Genomic DNA, 10,522 nt, shown 5'->3' on the forward strand with positions numbered 1-10,522 from the left:
TGTTGCTTTTTGTCCCCAAGTTAAATTTAATTTGCTGACGACGGCAACCTCCTAAACCAAAGGGTTCATACCTTTCCGAGAGATTGCAAAAGAATTTGCCGTCATAAGTTACGGAAAATTGAATGAATGAACACGATAAAGTATTTACTTTTTTTTGTAAATGCATGTCAAATTTGTGGTGTTAGAAGCAAACAAAATGTATGACTATATTTTGATAATCAATTTTATTTTGTTGGTAGCTGTGATATAATTGAAACATATCAAAACACAAAATATTGATAATCATGAAACATAAACAATCATTTAGTGAAATGAATTTGTTAAATATTAGCCAACATTTACAACACCTCAATAAAACAGTAACACCTTGCAATGAAGGTACATGAATTAACATTGGTTAATGCAGTAATAATCATTAACCAACAGGAAATCAACATGTCTATGTATCCTTTACAAATGGTGTTCAAGTTTATTAATGGTGTTCATATTAGCTTGGGTACGTGCATTACATTTTTAATACGTTAGGGTTAACCAATACCCACTTACCCTAACCCTTTTCCTTACCCTAAACCTAACCCTTATGCTAAAACTTCAAAACAATGTTTATTACTGCATTAACTGATGTTTATTAATGGTTAATTAATGAACTCTTATCGTAACGTATTACCAATAAAACAGTGATAAAATATAAAGCTGTCCATGCAACACTCATGGATTGGTTTCCTTTTTTTCCCCATTTGGATTGCAATTATCATCATTATTTGGCAAAAGAAAATGATGGAAGTATGGTCATCAAAGCCAATGCTAATCTTTTTTGACTCAATGTCAATGAGCAAAAATCGATTGAGTACCCAGTTTGTCCCACTTCTACCCAATCAGAGGTTAAGGATGTCGTCCTGGTCGTCCATACCCTCTGTTCCCCCAACCCCCGTTGTGACCCAATGCTGAATACTCTTGGCTGCGCAACAAAAAAGCATGAAAAAGAAGAAAGAATTTAGTTAAACAATCATTTTGTGAGGGTGTCTTAAATGCATCTTTATCTATTCTGTGCACATAGGTGCATGGTTTTCAGATAATCGTTGACTTGGGGTGGGGGTGAATAATATGCATTTCCATGTGGTGCAACCCTTACCCGAAGCCATTCGCTGGGTGGACCTGTGTTTCTCTTGGCTCCTCTCCCTCCCGGCCGCTGAGATGGACAGTGCGGCCCTCTTGCACACGCTGATGCGCTCCTTGTTGGCGCCAATACCGCTACCCACGCTGGAGACTGGCCGGTCGCTGCTGCTGATCACCCTTCCTCCCGTGCTATTGGTCCTCACCTGGCCCGCCGTGCTGCTGACTCTCAGGACCTGCCCACCGCTGAGCCTATCGTTGCTGCCCGATTGACAGTGCTTCCCCGCACTACCGCTGCTCATCCTGCTCCCGCCAAACGCTGAGCTGAGTCTCCCTCCGCTGCCTCCGGTCGAGGAGCTCAGCTTCCGCGCGGCACCGGGGCTTGGAGCCCTGGTGCCCCCGGGTACACCGCTCTGCCGCACCACGCCGCTGATGCGCCCGCTAGCGCTGCTGTACACAGGCTTCGACTCACTGCTGCCCACGCTGCCATATCTCCTTGAACTACTAATGACTTTGCTACTTGTCGCGTTGCTAATTCTGTCCCCGCTCCCTGACCTAGCTAGTCTCCCGCCGCTACCTACGCTGCTGCCGGATGCGCTGCCGGCATTGCTCGTGCGGCCCACGCTTCCTCCATACAGCTTCCACTCACCGCTTCCCCCGCTAAAGATTCGTCCTCCAGGACTGTTGTTTTTGACAGCAGCCTCTGTATTGCTACTCGAAGAACTAAAGCTAGCTCCTCTGGTGGGGACGCTCCTGAAGCAATGAGATCTTTCGTTTGTTAAACTGCTACCAGAGGCCATTCTGGTTGAATCGTTCTGCCCATCCAAACTCTTATTTGAACTGGAGCTCCGGGTGATACTGTGAAATCTGGTGTCTTCTTTGTCTCCAAGGCTGAGTTTCCTGGACCTATTATCTGGTGGACTACCTACTGGACTTGAAGCATCTTTTCCAATCCCTCCGATGCTTCTATTTCTGTAGCTTCTTTCACGATTATTTGCCTCTTCCCTGCTTCCTGCATCCATTTTAGAAAGAAACTTAAATCCAGAGCTTAGCACTTTTCTAAAACGGTTCCCTTTTTTCGGGGGCTCACTAGCAGTGGAGGCCTTGTCCTTTTCCTTCAAACTCAGCTTTCCAGAAAATGGCAAAGATTGATTATCTTTTTTTGTGGTTAGCAAATATCTCTTAACCGGATTGGAAATTCTTTCCTCTGTTGGACTCATGCACACATCATCTGATGGACTGAAGCATTCTTCACGATTAATGTAACCAGTCTCGTTGGCATCAGGGCTCAAACAAGCTTCCGACCTATTAGGGTTCAGAATGTCATTATCAACTGGGCTGAAACAAGTTTCGGATTCATTTGGGCTCAGGATGTCATTATCATCGTGGCTGAAACAACCTTCCAACTCATTTTGGCTCAGAATGTCGTTATTATCAACAGGGCTGAAACAAGTTTCATATTGATTTGGGCTCATAATGTCGCTATTATCAACAGGACTCATGCAAGCTTCTAGTTCATTTTTATTGAGATTATCTTGATTAACGGGACTGAGGCACATTTCCAATTCATTTTGAGTCATGTCGCCAGTATCAATAGGACTGAAACAAATCTCAAACTCATTTTGAGTCATGACGTCACAATCAACCAGACTGAAACAAGTGTCCAATTCATTTTGGTCAATGATCTCAGCATCATTAGTTTCGACAGGGCCTGATTCCTTCTGGCTTAAAGTAGTGTGTGGATCAATCCGACTCAAAAGGGAATCAGAATCCCTTGCAGTCACGAATTTCCCTTCAGATACCCCTGGGGTTGTTGTGCTAGAACACACTACGGTTTTGTTTAGACTCAAACACAACTCTGTATCTTTAGGACTCAAGCTTAGGTCTGGGTGTGTTTGGCTCAAATTAACTTTGGTCCCCTCTTCACAGCTAACCACTGAAGACATGCCAGTGTCTGTTTCTATTAGAAGCGCTACCTTTTTTTGGTGTGTTGGGTTGACTTCTACAACCACAGCAGTCTCACTGTCTAAGTTAGGACAAACCACATTGACAATTGTATGAACCTGATCGCCTTGTTGTATCGTTTTTGGCTGGTCTGAACGAAGGCTATTGTCTATTGCATGCAGCGTCGTGTCCACTTTCTCTATCTCCTTCCCCTCTTCCTGTTCTGGTTCATCCATTTTCAACTCCACGAGAGCACAGTGTGTAGAAAGACCCTTTTCAATCTCTTTGACATGATGAGTTTTTTCAACAAATTCAATGATCTGGACCTGGGGCACTTCATTGTCCAACTCGACAGCTCCCTCTCTGTTCTCAATTATGGGGCATTCATCAATGACTGCTGGTATTGGGTTGTTCTCAGATAAAGGCGTGTGATTGATGGAAGCAATATCATCAGAGGAACCATGGCTTGTTATTGCACTCTGTTCAACATCCTCAGCCTCCTCCTTGATCCTCACAGCACTGGCTAACAAGGGCGCAAAACTGTCATCAGCCTTACTTTCTACACTGCTGTGCAGATGTACGCCTTCTGCATTGCCTCCGACATGAGACCTATCATCCTCTACTTTGGTAACTGTTGAAGCCTGGAGTTTAACAACAGTACCTGGGATCTGATCTGATGTATCCTCAGTGGAATATGTTTTACTCTCCAGCCGAACCCTGACATCCACTTCTTTGCTAACAAGAGCCTCATCCAAACTAGCCTGTGCTTTTCCCAATGCATCACCATCTGTGTTCTCTTGGATAGTCTTCTCTAAATGATTGCCAACTGCCGTGATTTCCACAGATTTACTTTTCTGACTGATATCTAGTGTGTTCCCCTGTACGGTGCCAACATGGATCTCTTCTTCAGTGGGTCTCTCTATTGATGTAACTCTCTTAGCTTCAGACATGTTTATATCCACCACTGTTGTCTCCCCTACAATATCTGTATTTGCTGTCCCTGTTGTAATTGCAGCCTGGAGCACTACGGAATCAATCTGGCAAACATTGGACTGGCTGCTGCTTCTTTCACTTATCTGCATGTCACAACTGGTAATGCTTAGATCGGGTGAAATGTCATGTTCTTTCTCTAGTAGTCTCTCTATGACTGGGATTGTTGGGGTGAGGCAATCTGAGTTGATATGTGATTCTGGTTTTGGCACCTTAGTAATGGTGTGCTGTATATTCTTGTTTTTGATGACAATCTCTGTTACGGTATTGGTCACTTGTTTGGTCATTTGTCGGTCAAGAGTAGTCCCAGTGAATTCCTGGACCCCTCTTGGTTCAACGATGACAGTGTTTTCAGTAGGAGTTTGTAGACTTGGGACTTGACTTTCCAATAATATGCTCTGTTCTTTCACCTCTAAACTCGCTATCTTGGATTCACCTTCTTGGCTCCCAGTGCAAGTGCCTAGGATTTCTTTGGTGATGCTCTGGATTTTGTTTTCAGAAGATGTCAATGACCGGTCAAGCAAACCACTGGTACCGATGGATGTCACAGATGTGGAATATTTTCTTGGGGCATCTTCGGCTGACCTCACCTGGTTTGGACGGATAGACGTTTGTGTAGTAGGGCTTACTGAGATCTGAAGATCTGATGTTGGGTCCACGGGGCCTAGGTGGATTGCTGTTGGCACGTGAACACGTGACTCTTGGGCTTTTAACTCTGACCCATTCCAGAGTGTCCTGGTCTGAGCTCCAATTCTTCTATCGTGCTCCACTATGGCTGTACTTTGGAAGGCTGTGCCACTAGTTTGTATGTTAAGGTGAACGGCACTAGTCATAGTCTGAAAGCTTGAACTCAGAGTCCTGTTGAGGAAAATAAAGCTACCGTGAGATCATAATCATAAACTTAAGTTAAGCTAATACCTTGTTGAGAAGGTCTGCTTAGAGCTAAAGTGGGTTGACGTATTCAAGGGTCACTTTAAGCATTATCTTATTCAGCTATGTGCAATTAGTTATATAAACGATTGCCAAAAAGTCTTTCAGCAAAACTTGTCTCAATAAATCAACATACAACTTTAACAGGGTAAGTGCCCCTGTGGTTCTGGCCTGTTGAAACACGATACCTGTCATCGTTGAGCAGCGTTGTGTAGTCTTCTATCTCTCTCTCCAGGCCGCTCTTTATGTGGAGCAGAGCCTGGTACTCCTCAGCCTGTTCACTTGTCGCCTGTCGAACGGAGCTGAGCTGCAGCGCTAGACCGTCTGCCCTCTGCTGTAGTTGGGCAAGCTGCATACTGTAGCCATCCGTTATGCTTAGGTCACTCCCTTCCAACAATATTTTCTAGACAGACAGACGAATATGCATTTGTTAGAATTGTAAATCTTTGGGTCACTGATTATAACCATATATGACAAATATAAGCACATTCAATGTATTTGTAGTTTTTGTTTCAAATTAATGTTCTATATTACTTGTGTCTGTAGTTTGGTCAGCTCTTCCTCTAACATGAGCTTGTTCATCTTCAGATTGTTCATTTCTGTCTGGGAGACCTCTGAACTGGATGTAGAAGGAGCCTCTTCTTTGTTACGAGTCAGCATGGAGGCCTGTATAGAACCACACAAACATGGAAGCATTATTTATCTATAGTTTTCATGACTGCGCATGCTCCTCCACTGTGTGTCAGTATGTCATGTGAATGTGTGTGGCCTATCCCAAGAAGTTTATAATTGTGTGGTTTGTATCGTATTGTAGAGGACATAGTCGTGATAAATTGTACTTACGTGCATTAAGCTAACTCAACAGATTACATTGTACGTTAGTATAGGATAGGTGGAAAAGTTGACACAAAGTTGTAATTGTACTAACTTGAGCGTTGAACCAGTAATTGTTTTGTGTCTGGTTCTTGTCGATCATCGTATTCAGGGACTCATCCCTGAACATCTCCAGCTGTTCGCTGAGTTTGGTTGATTCAGCACACGATAGCTGTATTGAAATTTCCCCTGACGCCTTGGCACGGAGATCTTGTACATCCTGGAGGGCCAAGTGATTGGCAGGCGAAAGAATGGATCAACAGTCAGAGAGAAAGTTAAAGGTTTATGAAATCACCTCACACCGTTTTATTTAGCATATATATATATACTATATATATGCATATATATATATATATATATATATATATATATAGATAGATAGATATATAGATATATATATAGATATAGGTATATATATATATATATATATATATATAGGTATATAGACAAGAATATCTATATAGATAGATAGATAGATCGATAGATCGATAGATCGATAGATAGATAGATAGATAGATAGATAGATAGATAGATAGATAGATAGATAGATAGATAGATAGATAGATAGATAGATAGATAGATAGATAGATAGATAGATAGATAATGACTTACTGAAATATTTTACTGACTCAAGGGGGTTTGTTCTTGTTGACTCATTTGATTTTTAAATACATTCAAGGTAAAACATTCAGCCAACTAAGTGTGGTCCAATACAAAATATTATCTAGGAGATGGTGCATTTTGGAAAGGATCACAGACCTGGGGGTGTTGGGCCTGCAGCTCGGTGAGTTCCTGTGTGAGCGAGCTGGCGAGACAGGACAGGCAAGGCAGCGTTTTGGCCCACATTTGCTCTGTCAGCCTCAGATCTCTCAGGTTAGCCTGCAGATGCGCACACATGCCCTGCTCCGCATCCAACCTGCACAACACAGCACGCACAGTAAAGCATTTAGATGTGCGTGTGGATGAATGCTGGATAGGGTATTCTTGTGTGTGTTTGTGTGTATGCGCGCCAGTGTGTGTGTGTGTATGTGTGTGCGTGTGCGTGTTAACCTGGCACTTAGGTCACTGGCTACCAGCACTAGGCTGACCAACTGTAGCTTGGTCTGTGCTTCGGCGGTCTGAGCCTCTGTGATCTGAGGAGAGAGAGGTAGAGGCACAGAGAGAAAGAGCGTATGAAAGAAAGAATTTTATTTTTGAAGAGTTACGATCATTGTGTTTTATGTGTTCATTAATTTCAAGTCATCATTATGGTGACAGATTAGATGATCTCAAATCAAATGTCATTTTCATCTGGGCACGGTAAGAACCTTTCAGATCGACTTGTCAGTGCCTGTATGACCTATTAAACCGAAGTAAGCACTAATCTTCCCAGCTAGTCAGAACCAGTCTCGCTCACCTTTATGTTGTCTACTCTGTCCATTGTTTTTAAATGTCACTGTGTGTTCTTTGAATGTATGACTTGCAGTGTTTATGTGGGTGCGGCTAACGGATATTACTGAGGATGAACCCATTAAGTGTTAAAGGGCACAGTAATTATCTTTGCAGCGCTTACCTGGGAGTGTAGCAAGTTGACAGTTTCAAGGTATCGGTCGAGGTTGATGAGATCACTTGGGCTCTTCCTGTCCAACAGCTCATTGATCTGCATCTCCAGTGTCTCATTGGCCGCCTCCAAAGCCTGGACCTTGAACCGCCATTCAGTGTACACAGAAAATCAGCAAACAGCATTCCAATGTCTATTCATCTATTATACTATTCTATATATATAGTATGTCTATTATATAGTATGTTTCCTCTGGGTCCTGTGCAGCATTATTTTAATAATAGTAACCCAACTCTAAAATAGTGTCTGTTTTTCTCTAATATTAATCAAATAATAATGTTTTGGTGTGTCTATAATAATTACATTCATTATTCCAAACATACAGCATCAATATGTAATTTGATTTGGTTAGAATAATCAATTTATTAAAGGATCCAACAATTTGTTTATCTTTAAAATAAATTGAAGGTAAGCTTTACTCATGATAACTAAACAAGAAAATGGAGCCCTGGACCATGATACAAATAACTATATGAACGCTTTTATCGAGATTCCAATGACCATTTGGGATTGTTGTCAAATAGCAATTTCTCAAGATATCTTTTCAATTTACAATTTTCTAAAATGCTCCAGTTTAAACAAATGATCGTTGCTGAATAAAGATTGTCAGATCAATGTTTCAAAATCAATGTTTTTTCGGGTATAATTAAAGAATCAAATATGTATACATTTTAATCCCTGGAATTTCAAGCATAACTGCATGTACTACTCATTAGACATGAATTTGAACAGATTTAAAATAAATTAATAACTGCATCCAAAAAACTCAAACGTTTGAAATATTGATGTAGAGAGAGAGAGAAAGAAAGAGAGGGAGAGAGAGAGAGAATTCTTCTTGACCATCTAGAACTCTTTATTTACAGCACATTTAAAGCAGAGTCGGTGTCTACCTCGTCCATGAAGGAAGCCAATCTCCAGTTGAGGTCCTGCATGGTCATCTTGTTGATGGCCCCCATGGAGAAAGACTTCACGGAGCCATGTGCAGCGTACCCAGCATAGTGCACGGGCGCGTATGCTCCCAGGGACCCGTTATAGCTACCCGGCACGGCCTGGCCCCCCACCCTGCCATGGCCGAGATTCCGGTCCCGCGTGGTCTGCAATGCCCCCCTTGCCCGCAACAGCTGCCAGAGGACCATTCTTCTCTCTCTGTCTCTTGCTGAAAGTGTTTTCAATTATCACATTGTCTTGTTGTCACACCGCTTTCTACAACGTTATTTAGGATGTTGTTGAAGCTGAGCTGTTGTTGGAGCTGAGCTGTTGTTGGAGCTGAGCTGTTGTACAGCGTCTATACCTTTTGTGCCTGGTCGATCACAGAGCTTATCATCATCATCACATCATTCAAGACGGTCTGTCAAACCCCACGGCAAAGCAGAGATCTGGATTGGGTTGGTTATACAGTACAGTCATTGAGTTGAACTTAAGGGCGTTACCTTTGTGATGTGTACAGCCTCAACATACTATTACCCTGTCTTAACCTTTAAGTGGTGGTATTTGCAGCAGGTTTAGGCAAGACTGATGCCTATCCTGTTCAGAAAATGTGGCCCTTGAAGCGTACAATCTGTGCCAGCCCGAATTTGAGGAGATTTTAGATGACTTGCAGGGACGATACTTATTAATATGCTTCTGTCTCCACCAAGCCTGCATCTTGACAGGTATGGTGGACGGGGCCTGACGCCACGCCCGTCCACATCGAGGGGGCGGCCACTCCGTTCACATTGAGGACTGGTCAAACGATAGTTATGTTATTATAACTAGTTCTATGATTGTAGGCGTAGCCGTCTAGGCTTCGCCTTATGGGCTTGTCCCGTGCGCGCATTTGCGCGCGCTGAAAATTCAAACTATGCACCTATCAGCGTGGGCACCGCCCACATTTCCCACGGTATCGTGTCTATATAACGCGGTGTATACCGTCGCTCATCCTCCACGCTTTTCTCTCAGCATTTGGAGGGTACAGCAGGTGGGAAACTAGACGGCTACGCCTACAATCATAGAACTAGAGTTATAATAACATAACTATCGTTCTATTTCATGTAGGCTACGCCGTCTAGGCTTCGCCTTATGGGCTAAGGTGAAGCTGCGAGCGGAGCCCGATCAATGTACTCCTGCTGGACCCCAGTCAAAAAGACCTAAGTCACCAGAACACATTAAGACTCAAAAAGCCAAGGAAGTGTAAAACACAACAGCTTTATAAAAAACGAATTCCTCCTAGATCAAGCAAGGCAATGATCAAGGGAGAAAAAAGTGAGTCTGTAAAGACTCCGGCTCTATTCCGTGCTTCATGGAACCCATGAAAGGAAAAGAAAAAACCAGAGCAACTAGGTTTCCATTAGGTCCGCTACCACCGGGGGCGGAGCTACGGAATTTGGCTCTCCAATAATGGGACTCTCTCGGCCGTTTCTTATTTGAAGAAAACGGCGGGAGTGCCACACTGGTAAACAAAATCACCAGACAACTGGTGAGCCAATAGAAAACCCCCTAGCCTGTTTTTCATTTGAAAAAAGGTGGGAGAGTAAGACTGGTAATCAAGTCCAACTCGCCAGCCGGCGAGAGGAAATCCAACCACGACACTTTAAAGAACATGTCTATATTCTTAAGCCGTAAAAGGGGTCCCGGACTCTAGCACAGAGTTGCTGAGTGAGCCCCTGGACATGTCTAACATGTAAAAACGGACAAAGGGGCCGGGGGAAGACCAAGACGCAGCCGCGCAGATGTCTTCCACCGAAACGCCCTTGAGTAGAGCCGTTGAAGCGGCCACGCTCCGTGTGGAGTGAGCTTTAACGCCCAACGGTGGCGCCAAGCCCTGCCAAGAGTAGGCTAGGCAAACACCCTCACATACCCAGCGAGAAAACCGCTGCTTAGAGAGAGCGCGGCCCCTGCTAGCGTTGCTATAACACACAAACAACTGTTGTGTGGAGCGGAACGCTGCCGAGCGATTCACGTACATAGCCAACGCCCGAACCGGGCACAGGAGATGCAACTCCGCCTCCGCCTCACTAGAATGAGGCGGGGGGTGAAAAGCCTTAAGCACAATATCCCTCGACCGAAAAGAACTATTAATGTTCTTCGGGAGGA

General features: G+C 43.6%; 1 protein-coding gene across 1 annotated transcript; it reads right to left on the bottom strand.

Moving 5' to 3' along the window:
- On the bottom strand, positions 1–8,847 carry LOC132450724 (uncharacterized). Its single transcript, XM_060042794.1, has 9 exons — positions 8,341–8,847; positions 7,403–7,531; positions 6,901–6,983; positions 6,610–6,766; positions 5,906–6,070; positions 5,512–5,643; positions 5,166–5,380; positions 1,133–4,905; positions 1–958 (listed from the first exon to the last, which is right to left on the bottom strand). The coding sequence occupies exons 1-9, from the start codon at positions 8,584–8,586 to the stop codon at positions 876–878; spliced, it is 4,983 nt and encodes a 1,660-aa protein (XP_059898777.1). The 5' UTR covers positions 8,587–8,847; the 3' UTR covers positions 1–875.
- Positions 8,848–10,522: the final 1,675 nt, after the last annotated feature.

The sequence above is a fragment of the Gadus macrocephalus genome, chromosome 2 (genome assembly GCF_031168955.1).
Source record: "Gadus macrocephalus chromosome 2, ASM3116895v1".
Lineage (NCBI taxonomy): Eukaryota > Metazoa > Chordata > Actinopteri > Gadiformes > Gadidae > Gadus > Gadus macrocephalus.